This window comes from Priapulus caudatus, unplaced genomic scaffold (assembly GCF_000485595.1).
Source record: "Priapulus caudatus unplaced genomic scaffold, Priapulus_caudatus-5.0.1 Scaffold541, whole genome shotgun sequence".
Lineage (NCBI taxonomy): Eukaryota > Metazoa > Priapulida > Priapulimorpha > Priapulimorphida > Priapulidae > Priapulus > Priapulus caudatus.
In genome coordinates, this window is record NW_014577602.1 from 99,772 (window position 1) to 117,219 (window position 17,448).

The 17,448-nt window shown below is 42.5% G+C and overlaps 2 protein-coding genes across 3 annotated transcripts in view; one reads left to right on the forward strand and one right to left on the reverse strand.

Annotated features, from left to right (window-relative positions):
• LOC106811452 (aspartate aminotransferase, cytoplasmic-like) overlaps positions 1–8,110 on the forward strand; it is a 20,948-nt gene extending 12,838 nt beyond the window's left edge. For both annotated transcript variants that reach the window (XM_014815069.1, XM_014815070.1), the window contains exons 4-9: positions 1,065–1,177; positions 2,406–2,510; positions 4,199–4,349; positions 4,979–5,144; positions 6,368–6,510; positions 7,210–8,110. In XM_014815069.1, coding sequence (XP_014670555.1) covers positions 1,065–1,177; positions 2,406–2,510; positions 4,199–4,349; positions 4,979–5,144; positions 6,368–6,510; positions 7,210–7,352 — 821 coding nt within the window. In that variant the 3' untranslated portion in view covers positions 7,353–8,110. The remainder of the gene's footprint in view (positions 1–1,064; positions 1,178–2,405; positions 2,511–4,198; positions 4,350–4,978; positions 5,145–6,367; positions 6,511–7,209) is intronic.
• An 895-nt stretch (positions 8,111–9,005) lies between these two features.
• LOC106811453 (PRELI domain-containing protein 1, mitochondrial-like) lies at positions 9,006–16,964 on the reverse strand. The gene is made up of 5 exons (XM_014815071.1): positions 16,892–16,964; positions 13,840–13,979; positions 11,454–11,667; positions 10,845–11,003; positions 9,006–9,681 (listed from the first exon to the last, which is right to left on the reverse strand). Exons 2-5 carry the CDS (start codon positions 13,929–13,931, stop codon positions 9,505–9,507), a joined length of 642 nt encoding a protein of 213 aa, XP_014670557.1. The 5' UTR covers positions 13,932–13,979; positions 16,892–16,964; the 3' UTR covers positions 9,006–9,504.
• Between the last annotated feature and the right edge of the window lie 484 nt (positions 16,965–17,448).

Sequence of the window (17,448 nt, forward strand, 5' to 3'; positions counted from 1 at the left end):
GAGAGAGAGAGAGGGGAAGAGAGGGAGGGAGAGAGAGAGAGAGAGAGAGAGAGAGAGAGAGAGAGAGAGAGATGATGAGTGAGACCGAAGGCAGAAGAAGCGGGTAGTTTTTTGGCTTCACTATATTATGCATTTGGCTTTCCTATAGAGCGTATGGTTTAGACAGAGAGAGGAAGGGGGGTTACCGAATATTTCTGCTGCTGAACCGGCTTGCTTCGATATCCTATATATAGAGCGTGCGTACTGTAGTAAATACATATTGCTTGCCGCGTGCAGCCCCCACACACACGCACAGACACACGCACACAGACACACGCACAGACACACGCCCAGACACACGCACAGACACACATATGCACGCACGCACATACGCAGAGACATGAAAGTAGCAGCAAATTTGCTAGCTGTCCAAGGAAAAAAGTGGGACGCATCCGTGATCGATGGCTGATCGATCACTGATGTTAGTTTCAGCAGCGTGGTCGTGTTTGCGTGCACTGCAGTGCCTGATTGCTTACCTGTAGTTGTTTGCACTTTGGTGCACGTACCTGTGAGTGCTGTGTGTGCGTGTGCAAGCGCGTGTGTGTATTTAGTTTTTAACACGTAAACGCAATTTTAACGTTACGTAAATTTTTACGTTGTAAATTTAGTGACGTACGTTCTTTCATGTGAATCTGTTGGGAAGTATAGCACGGTGTGCTTACGTCTTCTGTAGTAAATTTTCTTGGCTTATTCTCTGCGTTTATGAGTGTTAATGTGTTGTGCTTTCTGTGCTTAGTGCTGATAGAGTGATATAGTCGTGTAGATACATTAATATTCTGTGTGCATGTACTTATGCCTCACGTCCCTATATTTATTTATACATATGTGTGTGCGTGCACGCGTGCGTGCGTGTGTGCGTGTGCATGCATGTGCATGTGTGTACATCGTTTTATGCTCCTACTTCGTGCTCTGCATGTGCAAATGCTTTCTTTGTGGAAACCCAGCATGTGTGTAGTAACACCCAGCATGTGTGTGTTTGTGTGGAGAGTGACAGTCATTACTGTGATGTGCTACCTGCGTTTCAGGCAACCACCTGCTGATGTTCAGGCAGTTGAAGTACGAGGATGTGCGGGAGTACAGGTACTGGGATGCCAGCAGCAAAGGCCTCGATCTAACCGGCATGCTGGAAGACCTCAAGGCAAGCGAGTAAACCAGACGCGCACAATTCCGCATCTCGGACTTGTGTCTCACAGACTTCTCAGTTCGGAAATCATATTGAGTGTTTTTGTCGTCTTCTCTGAATTTCCCCTGCGACTGAATTTTTTCGGTTTTCCATTCGGAATCGGAAATCGTTTTGCGGAGCATTTGTCCGGGCGGTAGTCGGAGTTTCGCACGACGTCTCGCGGAGTCGGAATTAGCATCGTCGTGGCGACTCGTTCCTCTGCAGACGTCATTATTTTACTTGGCTCCTCGCTCATGTTGGGGCGCGAACACACCGAACAAATTCACGCCGGATCTTTTACGCAGATCTTTTCGCGTAGAGGCCTTCACATAGATCTACAGAGTTCTTTGCCTAGGAATTTCGGAAAGCATGAAGTTTATGGACAAATAGGGTGAAAGGCCTGGGAGGGGGTTAATTGTGCCAATTGGAGTTAACCCTGCCCCCGATCCACGAGTAAGGCCGATCAGTAGGGAGAAACACATCAACCTGTGAAAACACAGTGACTGTGTTGAAACTGTCAAAAGTAAACACAGCTGAAAGTGAAGGTTAGATTGATTAGGCAATTAAAGCACGTAGGGGTATTTATGGGATGTTGCAAATTAACTCCACCTTTGAAGGCATGTTGGACTTGACAAGTGTTAAAACCATATTTTCGAGAATTATCTAGTGTTTTCCCCACTTTTATGACCGTTTAATTACTTACCGTTATTGCTTGAGTAACAGCAACTCTCTAGAGTAACGATAAAATGTATTAGAACCTTCGTATTCACCAAAACATGCAAGTTCGATTACCAGCGAGCCTTTTCTTGTAATCTTGGACCAGTTAGTAGCACTACTAACACCAGCTATCATCCATAGACTTACACATCTCGCGCAAATTGCATAAAATCTTGTATTTTTCAAGTTAGTGTAATCAGTGATATATCCACTGTGAGGTGAGACTGTTTTGCTATGTTTTTTTTGGATTGAGCATTTCTGAGCAAAAGTCTCGTATTAAAAACTCTAAAGGCCTGGAGAGAACCCCGTAGCATACATGCGCAGTAGCTGTAGCAGCACTCTCAACTCTGCTTTTTTCGAGTCCTAAGTCGTTGATGACTGACGTATGCATGATGACGAGTCTAATCGAGGTTGTGACCTTGCACGAGCTTGTCACGTGTCTGCGATGGACGTTAGGGGGCGCTGCTAACGGTCATCGTTGTTTCAGACGGCGCCGGACGGCTCGGTGGTGGTGCTGCACGCGTGCGCGCACAACCCGACGGGCGTCGACCCAACGCACGAGCAGTGGGGACAGATCTGTGACGTGATGAAGGTGAGCTGAAGGTCAAGCGGTGACATTGATGTATGATGATGTTACCTTCCTCCTATAGGAGCTAGTCCTGATGATTGTTTTTTTGTTATTTTGATAGGGTGCCTAATTATATTTGGCTATTTGCCAAATGTAACTTGACAACCCCTTAAATTATTATTTATATATTAATCCAACCCTGTGAACTCCAAATGCGGAATGTTCCCGCGGTGATCGGTAAAAAGCCAGATATCTCTAGGTACTAAAACCGCGAGTCACCCAAGTTGGGTCCTGTATACATATTAGTTAGGTGACCCACATATCAGCGGTTTGTTATGACTATTTTGATCAACATATCGAAACAAATCGTACATTTTTATACCTTATTTTAAGAGCTACTCCTAGTACTATCCTTCATTTAACCCAATATATAAGTATTGCTTAATATCTGTTGATATAACCGAATAAATAGCCAGATATCTCTAGGTACTAGAACCGCGGAGTAGCGTAAATTCATAACCACCGGCAATCGGTTTGTTATGGCTATTTTTATCAGCATAGATCAGAACAAATCAAACATATTTATACCCAATCTTGACAGATATATATAGTACTAGATGAATACTACAGTAAATGCAAGGTTTTGCTGGATTAATTTTTTAAATTATAAATTTGTAAATGAGTTGTAATGCACTTCCTGTCTGGGCGTCAATGGTCAGCTAGTACGCAAAAATTCTACAATTACCAGGTTTTCAAGGTAATATTTTATAATGTTCTTGACATATTTAATAAAATATAGATTTAACAGATATTCACACCACATTCATAGTGAAGCTTAAAGGTATAAAAATATGATACTATTTTCAGAGATGCCAACCACTACGATTTATCCGTATTTTATACGAATTTCTATTCCTTTTGCACCACTACGACCAGTTTGTATCAAACTACGAATTTGACTGTGATCGGAAAATAAATGTTTTTTGTCAATTATTGTCATTTTTTTCAATTTATTGTCATTTTTGACCCTCAGAATGCAGGAAATTGCATCTCAGAATCAAAATTTTTTCCGGGGGGCATGCCGGACCCTCCCTAGCAAACTCGGGTCACTACGTGACCATCGAACTACTAATTTGATGGCCAGAAACTACAGATTGCTTCAAACATGTGTTGGCATCTCTGTATTTTTGTGTGTAAATAGGTGAAAAATCTATCTAAAAGATAGGAGAATATGCGAAAATTCCAGCACAGGGCGATAGATCCGTTGTTAACAAGGCAGCGTTGAACATGTTAATAAACTTGCTGCATCTCCACTGCACCGGCGTATGGCCAGTGCTCAGGAACCAATTAAATTTTTATCGTGCAACTGAAATGCGGAATATAACCTTGCCGCTGCGGAATGCGGAACATTAAGCCTAGAAATCGTACAGATTCCGCAGACCCTGTAATAATAGTATTAGGCCTATATATATTATTTATATATTCCTAAACCCTCTTCAGGAGTTTAGGTCATATTTATCGCAAATTTCATTAAATATTAATGTTGTTCAATTAATCATAAATTAATTGGGCTGACTGGTTTACACCCTCTTGACGACATGGTTTACAAATTGCTCGTGTAATCGTCATTCCTTTCGTTTTGTACCGCGTCGAGAGACGTCCATTCGAAATATTGGCACGTGAGAGGGCGCTGACTATCTGTCGTTTCGCAGGCGAAGAAACACTACCCTCTGCTGGACTGTGCGTACCAGGGTTTCGCGTCTGGTGACCTTGCCATGGACGCGTGGGCCGTGCGCTTCTTTGCCAGCCAGGGACTTGAGATATTTGCCGCGCAATCCTTCGCGAAGAACTTTGGGCTCTACAGTGAGTGATGCTCGTGCACGCAGGACGTAGTACACGTATTGATTCGGTTTAAATTAAATCGCGAGCATTTCTAAATGTTGAAAAGTTTTTGCGTATTCTTGACGGTACTGTAATGGGAGAATTTGCCCCCGGGGAGAAATTTCTAGGAAATTATCGGCCGCCCCGTCGCGGCAGTGCAATGGTAAGCGATAACTGCAGTTGTTGCATCTCCCCCGCAATTCGAATTATTTTCAAGTGGAAAGATTTTAATGATGATGCCAATTGTTATTCGTGTGTGTCTTAGTTTGTTTTTATTCATTTTCTGTCACTCATTATCAACTGAAAATTATGATCAATGGTGCACGACTAGTATTAGTGGGTATAGTTATGTTGTTACCATGAAGCAGCAGCACTAGCAGCAGCAGTAGCAATAGTAGCATCATCATTATCATCATCATCATCATCAGCAGCAGCAGCAGTCATAGTCGTAGTTTCATCATCATCATCATCAGCAGCAGCAGCAGCAGCAGCAGCAGCAGCAGCAGCAGCAGCAGCAGCAGCAGCCGCAGCAGTACTTAGCAGAGTAGCACAGGTAGTGCTATGGAAATGTAACTGCAAGCAGCCATCCTAACTCTGCCTCTCTCACGCAGACGAGAGAGTGGGCAACCTGACGATCGTCACGGCAACACCAGACGCACTGGAGCGTGTTAAGTCTCAGATTAAGATGATAATCCGAGGCATGTACTCGAACCCACCGGCTCACGGAGCGCGCATTGTCAACACGACCCTTCGCGACCCCGCACTGTTTGCCGAGTGGTGAGTCAGCCAGCTCCCTCTGGTGTTTGAAGGTCGATAACAACCCTCCATGAGCTCCGAAGTGATGACGTCACAGTGGCATGACAACGAACCCACTGGTTCTAAACAATCATATGCTCTGGTAACATTAACTGCGTGAAAATGGTGTCGTGTTTTGTACCCGATTGTAACCATTATTCTGAGAGTCATTATTGCAGTTTTTATAGATTTCCAAAAGATGGAAGTGAAAAGCAACGAAAAAATAAATAAATAAAAAATAAAATAAAAAATTTAATTAAATAATTAATTAATTAAATATTGTAAGATCGACTTGCTACCGATGCTTTACCGCTGTCTGCAGCGCACACACTCGTGTTTTATGTACGCACAACATTCACGCAGTTAATGTTATGGAGCCAGTGGGTAATTGTTTAGAACCAGTGGGTTCGTTGTCATGCCACCGTGACGTCACACTTCGGTACTCTATAGGCGGCAGGCCTGAATAAATATCGAACAGAAATTAATTAAAAATACTCACACTGTTACTGCGCTTACCAAACATACACTATATTCATGTTAAATAACTACAGATTCATACTCTATGCTCCGCTCGAAACTTTTGCCAGCTCTATGATGCGAATTTCTACAAAGTAGTCGGATCCTGTTTCATACACAAAAATGGCTGACCGGCGACCATGGCTACGCCACTTGCTGGAATGGCACAATTACACAACAAGACCAATTTTACTTCTAATGCTTTCTAGACGTCCACGAGGCATCTAACTTGCGTGCATAATGAAAATTATTGCACTCTAGTGCCAAATTTCTGCGAAAAAATATGCTAAAAAAGGCATTTTCTAGAGTCGATATAGTGCAACGGTGAACAATTTGCGGACGCTTACTGTTGTACACCTCCTCTACGATATCACTGTTTACTGAATGGTGAGTTAGCGCCCCCTAGTGTTGGAGGTTTGATCATTGGGACTAAACGTGTTTAAACACATCGATGACGTTCGTAGGATTTGCTGATCTAAAACGTTTAATAAATCTGGTTAAATGCTGACGAATAAGTGTCTGTATGCACCGGAATTTTTTTCCCGCTCGACGAATCATGCAAAAACCAATCTTTATTACTTTTTTAGTTAAACATTACAACAATATTACCAATATAACAACTTTATTAAATGTCAACGATTGTTATTCGCCGTGCCGTTTGTTATGCATGCCGTGTTGTTGTGTCGTAGGCAAGGCTGCATCAAGACGATGGCTGACAGGGTGCTGATGATGCGCGCGGGGCTGCGTAAACGCCTCGAGAACCTAGGAACGCCCGGCACGTGGAACCACATCACCGACCAGATCGGCATGTTCTCCTACACCGGCCTCAATCGTGAGTGTCTCCTCCACCCCCCCTGCTCACGCATAAGCAGGCGATCGGGTGGAGGACAGGCAGGGGTGGGGGGTGAAGTAGTCGGAGGAGTCGTTCGCGTCGCATTGTGTTACGTTGTCCGAGCTTTCCGTCTTTGATTTCTATTGAGAATTCTTTCGCGATTGTTAGCATTTCATCCTCTTACATCGTTTATTTTCGTTTGTTAGGGTTTCGTGTTCAGTGGCCCCGTTGTCAGAAACGAATTTAGTCTCAGCATTAGTCTTAATTTTAACTTTATCTCATAGACCGTTGATAGAAATGTGGTAAAGCTTCTCATACGGAGTGTGTAGAGGTTTGGTCCTACGAGAAAAAGTTCATGTTAAGACTAATGTTAAAAAACTAATTTTGTTTCTGACAACGTCAGTTTCGGTCACTGGATGTCAGGGTAATGTTCAGGACATCATCTTTGTTTGTTGGAGCAGTTTCTCAACGTTCAAAAGTGTTTTTCACTTCGTTTTTTGATGAATTTTCAGACCCGTCTGTGTTCTTAAGGGTGTTCTTCCATCTGTTTTAGTGCCATTATCTTAAGAGAGCCTTTCCTGTTAGTGCTTTTTATCTCAGGAAACCTTTCCTTCTTTGTTAGTGCCGTTATCCCGGGGAAACATTTGCTTCCCTTGTGAGAGCTTCACATTATGATTCCTGCACCTTGTCTCGTTACAGCGACGCAGGTGGCCTACCTCGTTAAGGAGTACCATGTCTACGTGATGAAGAGCGGTCGCATCAACATGTGCGGCCTCACGACGGGAAACATCGACTACGTCGCCAAGGGCATATACGACGCCATCATCAAGAATCCCAACTAGAGGGCGCCGGTGTCTGCCGGACTCGGTGGCTGCCGCGCGCGAGTCACGGATCCAATAACCTCACGCTATTTTTCTTGGGGGCAGGGGGGGATGTCATTAGAGGTGCCAATTGCAAGCGGGTGTGTGTGTGTGTGTGTGTGATGGGGTACTAGCCATGCGCATACTCGCGCATGTAGTTCATGCTAGGTCTTAGCCTCTAGTCAGCGTTAGTAATGCCGAGCATGTAAATGTTGTGGAGAGGGAGAATGGTGCGAGCCGTGCTCGTGCGCATAGACAGAACCGGTGCTGCCGTCGTCGTCGCCGCCCACTAGAGGGCGTGCTTGACAGGTGCGTTTGTTACCAGGGACTCGGGTCTCCTAATGGTTATTCTGTTGAGGTTTTTATACTTAGCTGTTGAGTTTGCGGATTTACGACTCGCGCTGACGGCGTCTTTTTAACCTATTTTCTGACACTGTTCGCTTCCGTGGCATTTTCGATCGCTGCACACTCCCAGTGCACTCTAGCCTTGCATGTGCACGCACGCGGAAAATGCGGTTGTTACGTTATTATATCTGGTACGTTCCACTTTTGAAATGGTTTCGTACGCGTTTAACGAATTTTCGGGTGGTCGTGCTTGAGAGTGCAGCTTCTGTCTGACTGCAGCGATCGTCATCGCTCGATGTAGGCGGAGTAATGCGACATCTTTCGATATTCATCAATCTTGGGTCACAAATTTTGTTACGACGAACATTGTCGCAATAAATGTTTGTTGGAAAGGATTTTGCTCGTTCTGTGCTTCCATTTGCATTGCTCGTCTTGAATACTGTTTTGTAATTTTTCTTCACTGCACAGCAAACTTAATTGAACGGGGAGAGAATATATACATCTAAATTAGTCGGTTTGTAATTTAAAATTTGTAGCACATAACTGCAAGAAGAAATGGGAAACTTGAACACAGATCACGCAAAGGGAATTTCGACGACAGCAATTTCATTTTAAAATTTTATATTAATATAAAAAATCTCTGTCACCCTATTCACTAGGTGATGCACAATTGTAATAGCCATATTGAGAAAACTTCTTGAAGGTTCAGTAAGAAAATTGAAAAACACGATAGCTATCCGCATCATGTGTCTAGTACAAGAAGTCGCACCAACTTCGAGGCATTGACACAGTTTTGCACAAACTTGAAATGAGCGAATGTCGAAACTGTGGATTTGTCCAGACCTAACGTGGTTTACAGAACGTAGACGACTGGGTTTCTCTATCAGACAATCACCACCGTCGCCATTGGCACCCTTCAGTCATGTTGCTGCTGTTGGCACTAACAACTTAAAAAGCGGTGATTCGAGGTATACGATCAATGCAACGACACCGTTTACGTGATTCAGATCCGACGGCAGTGGAACAAGTCTTTAAAATAAATGGCGCTGTGTCTTTCACATGCACGTCTGCCGACGCATGGACTCCTGCAGCCAACACTGCAACTACAACAGTGCGTGAAGACGATGACAATGACGGATTCGTTCTCAATAGCTTTCGCGACGGGAAATTATCGATTCCTCACCGGGATCAGCTTCTTGTTTGCGTTCAGGGATCACGCACGTAGCACTACACAAGTGGAAGGTATACGTAGTCTGTGCGAGTGACAACATACAACACAACATAACTGGTCGAATCATTGGTAAGAAAGATCGTATATTTTACGAAGAACAGAGCAATTACACCGAGGTGACCGGTACCCTGAACTATCATGCAAGCTTATGAGTAAATCACATCTCTGTCTGTAGCAGAGTTCACACCTCACCGTGCCACATACCCACACTTGTTCCCGACAAGCGCACATTTGCTTCTACATTTAAATCATACTAGCAGTAGACGTGTATTAGTGTGTGTGTAGTGTGTGTAGTTCCCGAGTTCATTATTTGTAGTCAGTAACAGACTCTTATGTGTTAGACAAATTTTATTGCACACTGCACGTTGTCGTGCTGACTAATGAGTGCGCGTACTTCATTTCCTACTATAATAGTTCCTACGTGTGCAATTGTAATAGGTGTATATTAAACTTTTCAAAACGCAACACGGTTCCTAATCCGACGCTCGCAGCGATCGGACGACGACATTCATTACACTCATCTCATCACTTCAAGTTCGTTATCACAAGATTTTCTTTTTAGAGCACGAGCTCTGACATCACTTTGCGCTTGGCCTTGGTCGCAGCGTCCTTCACGCTGTCCTTGGCTGCCTCGCCGGCTGCCCGCAGTTCACCTTTGCTCGGAAGACGCGACGCACGGCTCTCGCTTTCTTCCTCACGGGGATTTGTCGCTCTGTCGATCACGTACTGTAAGCCCTGGTAAGAGAGACAGAATCACGTGTTCATGAAAAAGCACCGCTGTGCGATGAGCACACGTTTTCTAACGCATGCATGCGAAGTTTAGAATTGTGATCGTAAATCGTTTACTTTGACACAATCGCAGAATAAAAATAACGTGATGCACTTTAACAATAAACTTCTACGACGACAAAAATAGGTTTTCACTAGACTACAGATCTATGGAGTATTGATGTAAGAAAATCCTCCATATTTGTCCGTGAGTGATTTGCTAAAACACGATGGACCCACTCCGTTTGATCCTACACATACACTAGCACTTCTTGGGCGTTATAGTTTTAGCAAAGCACCCAGTTTCTAGTGATTTTGCAAAACATCTATGGCTTTAATCGAAGCATTCCCAAGTTGCTACATGCCATCACCAAAATCCGATTGCGTCCAACCCGAAATTGCCCTATCCATGTACATGTGGCATGTTTGATGGAAAACTAGCCAATCATTGCTGTGATGGGATATTCTAAAATACAATGCTTATGCTAGCCGCACACTATACGACCCGAGCGGGATCGGGAGGCCTTGCGTCTGGCTACCGACTGGTTTGAGACGATCGGGAGGTCATTTTGGGCCGATTCGAATTTTGAATCGGGAGCGGAGCGGGTCGTATAGTGTGCGAGGGTATACGACGCGACTCTGATAGTGTGCGTGGCCATCCGACCTGCCGCCGAGCGCTGAAGAAAATTGACCAATCACAGAGCAGCGCCATGGGAACCGCATTCGGTCAAAATGGCGGGGAAACACTCCCGACCCTTAGTACACGCTAAATCCGCTTGGACCGCCACGAGAGCACCATGGTTAGCGCCGACTTTGAGTCGTACAGTGTGCGGGGGCCTCCCGATCGATCGGCTGCCGAGCGTATGGTGTGTGAGGGCTTACGACTGCGGCCCGAGCCGCATAGTATGGCCACAAATCGTATAGTGTGCGGCTAGCATTAGCAACGCAGTAGCGTGAAGTTGACAATTTGGCATGCACACAAGAAAGACGTCTACACACTGGTCTAGCTTGACCAATGTAGCAACAATATCCAACAAGGAGTGGCAATCTCGCAGAGACAGATATATGTCCACTAGCAACGTCTTACAGTAAAAAACGGTCACTCGGTGCGGTGTATGTTGTTCACTCACCTTCATTGTCTTCGCTATGTTGTTCTTGAACCGCTCGTGGCCGAACATCTTGAGCGCGCGCGAGAAGCCGAACAAGTGAGAGTCGATCCACGCCTGTCGCTCGATAACCGTTCCCTCACCGTCCGTGCTCGGCTTGTAGACACATCGCTCCTCTACGCTCTACACCAGGCAACATCAATATATACATTATAATATATCTATCTCTATATATATATATATATATATATATATATATAATATATGTATACCTATCTATATGTGTGTGTGCATGCGTGCGTGCGTGCGTGCGTGACAAAATTGAATTGTCTAATTGCCGACATGCCTTCTGTAACTTGTCAAACAGGTAATGGCCGGGTATGGCTGATAAGTTTTAAAATTTTAACGATTAGACAAATGCTTGTAAAAAAAGGTACCTCAGCTTCTACAATCGTGAACCAATCAAACAATACTTGTGCGATCTCAGAATAAAATAGCAGCCAGCTTAACATTTTCAGGCTTTATTCAAACGGTAATTCTCTTCATCATAGATCACACAGTATCATTTTTCCTCACAACACACACGACACAGAACTATTTGCTATGAATCGTCGCCGATGTTATCCCGCGTACCATGATGCGCTGGTAGCCGAGGTTGCGCGTGTAGGTGGTCACCGTCCGTGCGACGGGGTCGACGACCGATTCCTCGACCACGGTCACAAAGCGTGCAGTCACGAAGCGCTCGCCCCACTTGGGCAGGTGGTTGGTCTTCGTGATGACACGCTTCGTGTAGAGCTTGCTGTCACGCACCTCCCGCGACAACGTGTCTTCCGTGAGCACGTGCTTGCTGCGAGAGAAACAGGAGCAATAGTCTCGTGGGCAGAGACGTAGGAACCGATGCTTCATGTTACTTTATATTTTATTGATGAAACAGTCGAAATGCGCTCATTGATTCCATTATTAATTTTATTCTTCTCTATTTCTTCTTTAGTTTTTATTCTTCTTATATATATATATATAAATACTCAATTCAAATATTTTTACACATACATATACTTCACGGCAGTATTAATTTTATTCTTGCTCTCGCTCTCACTCATGCACACACATGAAACTATTACATGCTTGTTATTAACAATCACAAGTTTAAACTTGGGCATAAATACAACCTCACTTTTACTTTAGTTACTTTTACTTGTTTTAAATGTACTGATACTAACAGTAACACTATATATATTATATATATATTTATTTATTTTGGCTTTACAATAACAGCAGACCCCAGGTATGAAAATAGTCTACTGTATCCGTTCTTAATACATTTGACTAAGAAGGTCTTGCAGTGTTTACTTTCTTTTATTATCTCAAAGCTTTTATTTATAACAAATAATTCTTGCCAACCATGTCCAAATTAAAAGGTGTGTACCAAAAAGATGTAATACTATCAGGAGAACATGAATGACAGGATAAGGTCTCGTTTATTTACTCCTGATAATATCGATCATCTGGGTTTTCTGAACAATGGAGTAAACGCGCCTGCATAGATTGACACGTTTGACAGCATTAGTTTGCACGATAGGCTAGGTATAAACAACTACGAACCTTGCTGGGAGCTTCGCCCATGAAATATTTTTGATCTCCAAGGTATACAGATATTGCCTTCAGGTCGGCATTGCCAATTTCATATATTTCTGCACTGGGGCACCTTCCATATCCCTGTGCCAGAAGTCGCTGCTTGACCTATGAGATAAACAGTGTAGATTAATTCAAGAATTTGAACTATGATTCATCCTGGCCTGTATTGTCTGAAATCTCTTGGTAAACTATAATGTATAAATAACTATGTGTAGATACTCTACTATGCAGCATACTAGCAGAGCCAGCATATGCTAGATGTAAGGGTATAAACTAATACACTGATGACAGCATGCTTACATTGTTCTTTGGCATCTTTATAGATATATTAAAGTATATTTATATGTCTATATGCACTACAACGACGTTAGTGACAAGTCTACACCTCCCCTTTCCAAACATCTGACAACAGACACTTGAAAGTACAGCCGTGCCTATATTGTGCACTGAATATGTAAAATAGAGGCCTAATGTTCTCACTTATGGAGATGGAGTTGGATATGAAATTCATTATGACAAAGAAGCAGACATAAGTTACAGAACTTTGATGCTGTCACACTGCCTCAGCAGACAGAGAGCATACATGTACATTGATCAACCAAGGCTACATAAAAGGTAACAAGCATGTTTATTTAAATAATTACCATCTTCCGCATGAAATGCACAAAAAACCTTGAAGTGATGTTTAAGAAAGTCTTCAACCATCCATCAGGAACTCCATCTAGCAAAATACCCCATAAAGTAGTGGGGTTCTCCACATAGCGGTGAAAGGCGCATGTCCTAAAATTACACAAATCGTGAGATTATTACTCTTTCGTGCATGTATCCTTCGCTAGACATGCTAGACTTCGCTAGACATCAGTATCTTTCATGTATCCTTCGCACGAGCATCCTGTAAACAAGACTATTGAACTAAAGGAATACTTGACCCCTAGGTTCCTTGGATATTTTCAGTCAAAATAGGTTTAAATTATGCCAATGCTTAAATATAGCATTTAAACACATTAGTTTTAAAACTGTTCTGTATAATATATATATACATGAGATTCCCATGCAGTCAACCAAACTGGACCCTAACAATAAACTTATAATTTGTGCGACAAGTTGTGCTTGTAGCCATTTACATTGCGCGGTAATAGATTGCATCACATGTAATTTCAAACACAGAAGGCCCGATAAATTGGCGGAGTTTATCAATAATTTTATTATCTTGTGGCTTACCTAGTGTGGAATTCATGCAACACGCGACGCAGTCAGATGATTGCAGTTTAAACAATCATCCGCCACATATATCTTGTGACTGGATAACATAGAACATTTACACATGTATATAAAAATCTTCACAAAATGAATACAACCAAAAACGTTCAAACCGCAAACTTACCTATATGGATTTGGATATCTTGTCCAAAGAATGGCAGCAACCTGGTTCCAATCACACGATAACTGTGACAGTCCACTGTAAAACTTCGCCATGGTGCCCTCTCAATATTGAAGCAGGTTCATATATATACAATTTGCCACCTAGTATGGAAAGGCAAAAGTAACTCAAACACTACTTACTTGAAAACTGACTAGTAAAGTTTCTTGCCCTGACCTTTTTGCCCTAGCTGTGACACTGATCTTTTTGCCCTAGCTGTGGCACTGATCTTTTTGCCCTAGCTGTGACACTAATCTTTTTTTTAATTAAGCATCAGGCACCTGATGTCTCAAGTTACCCAGAGTAGTTTATGACATGCCTTAGGAATTTTGCTTGGAATATACGTAAACATGGCAATTGTCAGATGTGATGTAAAGAATGTCTCATTTTCCTCGATTGTGAGGTATCATCTTCACTAACACTAACAGCATACTCAGCAATACAGCAGGTTAGATTAGAGTTAAGATTACTGAATGGGTTAATAACGATGATGTATATATAGTGAGTGAGGTACTACTACTATTAAAAGTAGGACTGGTCCGGTTTCATTAAGACTAAAATGTACCGGCCCAAACCTAGTTTAGCACCCCAAATTAGTTTAACAGATATATATGCGAAAACACGTTTGCGAGGTCCCAAACTATCTTTGACCCAATGTACCGGTCTGCTTACCTGTACACAGTATTGTGTTTACAGACTGAGCACTGTCAATTACGTACTAGTACTACTAGTAGTAGTACAACATACGGCCCAAGGATATGAGAGCAGGGTTCTCCAAGCTTTTTTATTATAGCATGGCGGGGCTGCCTTTACGGTCCTAGTTTTAGCATTTTTTAGCTAATTTTAGCATGGCGGCTATGATATTTAGAGTGGCGGGTGCATTTTAGGATGACGGGGCTCTACGATAGCCTGGCGGGCCGCCAGGCTATGTGCTCTTGGAGAACCCTGAAGAGCTGTCCACATTTGCACATGTCGCACATTGGCATTGCGAAAATTAATTGTGGTCAGCGCTTATATCCATGAAGTTGATGAACTTACTCATAGTCATAGTAATTAAGATTAATAGAAGAATATATCCAGGATCATTCTTGCGTGATTATCTACATCTACACGTGTAGGTCTCCATACGTTCGTACGGGGCCTCTACATCTACATCTGCGTTACGTCGATCTGTCACTCTTGACTCAACGTTATTATGCGCTACCTCTCAGCCTAACTATCAGTAAACATGTGCGTGATCTACTAACACTTGAGAGATGCCCAGGACCACAGGCACTTGGAACGTCTCAATAAAACAAGATAATTAATGGTAAATAAACACGAAATGTACCAAAGTCTTAATGTTTCTCTACTCTATTTCGCCTATAATCACCTGTAAATGCCGGTAAAATGCTCATCTGCAACACACAAGTACACCGCACGCCCGCCCGCACTGTGCTGCGTGCACAAACAACATGAATAAGAGAGCAGGTAGGAAAGCGTGATCGTGAAATTCGCTCAACGCTCGCTTCATTTCACACCATCACAGCTCGAATACACATCCTACAGCTTCCATCTTGGTATCTATGTGTACATAAATGTTCACTTGTTCGAATTATAACTCTGGCCTTTTTTCTTACCTACTCCCGCAAGAGATATCTCGTGAAATCCTGCAAGAAATGTTCTCGCCGTGAAAATGTAAAGAAGACGTTATCATCCGAAAATCCCTAACGGCGCTACTTTCGATCGATCGCTGTAGTCGTGTGTGCGTGACGTCATGCCCGCGCGCATTGTGCTTGGCTTGGCGGGCCTCGAAATAGAGCTCGGAGGCCGGCAGCAGCTGATCCCGGCATGCAATGCGCCCCATTACTCGCACAGGCACTTGAAGCGTTTCATCTGTAAACACACGCCGCCGCCATTGAGCGCACACTGACACATAAATAAATGACACATAAATAAATGACACACTATATATTTATGTGTCAGTGTGCGCGCAATGGCGGCGGCGTGTGTTTACAGATGAAACGCTTCAAGTGCCTGTGATTACTCGTGTATAAACGGACATCTCGTCCTCTTTACATTTTCACGGAGAGAACATTTCCTGCAGGATTTCACGAGATATCTCTGGCAGAAGTAGGTGAGAACAAAGGCCAGAGTTATAATTCGAACAAGTGAACATTTATGTTCACATAGATACCAAGATGGAAGCTGTAGGATGTGTATTCGAGCTGTGATGGTGTGAAATGAAGCGAGCGTTAAGCAAATCTTTCAATCCCGCTTTCCTACCTGCTCTCTTATTCATGTTGTTTGTGCACACAGCACAGCGCGGGCGGGCGTTTGGTGTACTTGTGTGTTGCAGATGAGCATTTGACCGGCATTTACAGGCGAAATAGAGTAGAGAAACATTAAGACTTTGGTACATTTCGTGTTTATTTACCTTTTTTTTATTGAGACGTTCAAAGTGCCTGTGGCGCGGGCGGGCGTGCGGTGTACTTGTGTGTTGCAGATGAGCATTTGACCGGCATTTACAGGTGATTATGGCCGAAATAGAGTAGAGAAACATTAAGACTTTGGTACATTTCGTGTTTAATTACCATTATTTTGTTTTATTGAGACGTTCCAAGTGCCTGTGCTCAGGACCCTATATTGTAAACAACATTCGACACTGTTGTGTTGACAACACTCAACCACAGGGACCCGAGGCGAAAAAAAAAGAAAAGTGTTATATATATAAATAGGGGTCTCCCCTATTTATATATACTCCCCTAGTTAATACTCCCCTAGTTTTAGTAATACTCCCCTATTTATATATATAACACTTTTTTTTTTTTTTGCCTCAGGTCCCTGTGCACTCAACAGCAAGAAATTGAAAACGTGATAAATTGTCAATTTGCATCATCAATGACATCATGATTATTCTGAATTAACGAATGATGGCTGTCATCCAATTGGTCACAGATTACAATGGGCTTACGAGACAATACAGCATATTCAAATATCATCAAAAAATCTATCGATATAATATGTAAACACTCACATGTCTGACTTCTCACAGCGAAATTTCACCTTCCAAACTGCACCATATTTGTTTTCGGAAGGACGTCATAGCGACAGTGGCGCCTACAAAACAAATAATAATGTAATATTCTAACAAACTATAATCCACTAATAATGATAATATAATATTATAATACTAATAATTTTAAGTATGATATGGCAATCACATTATTCAAGGAGAGTTTGTACTCTATGCATTCATGCTCGCTAGCTTGTTGTACTGCAATTATGTTTTCTGAGCAAAATGTTTATAGTCAATTAATAATAATCTCTACAATAAAAATCATTTCTAACTATCTAATCCTTGGTTAGTTTCAATCTTCTCACCAAACATGCACATACATTTATTTGATACTCTTTGTTGTGCGTAAGTTAAATTTTTTGGCAGGACAAATAAGATTTGATATCGAATTTTGAATGTGGTTTTTGTATAAAATTATTTCTACTGTCAATAGACAAGGAACTATGAAAGGACTAAACATGCAGAGATAAATGGAAAGGACAATGGAAATACAATGTAGGAGACAACAGTACATT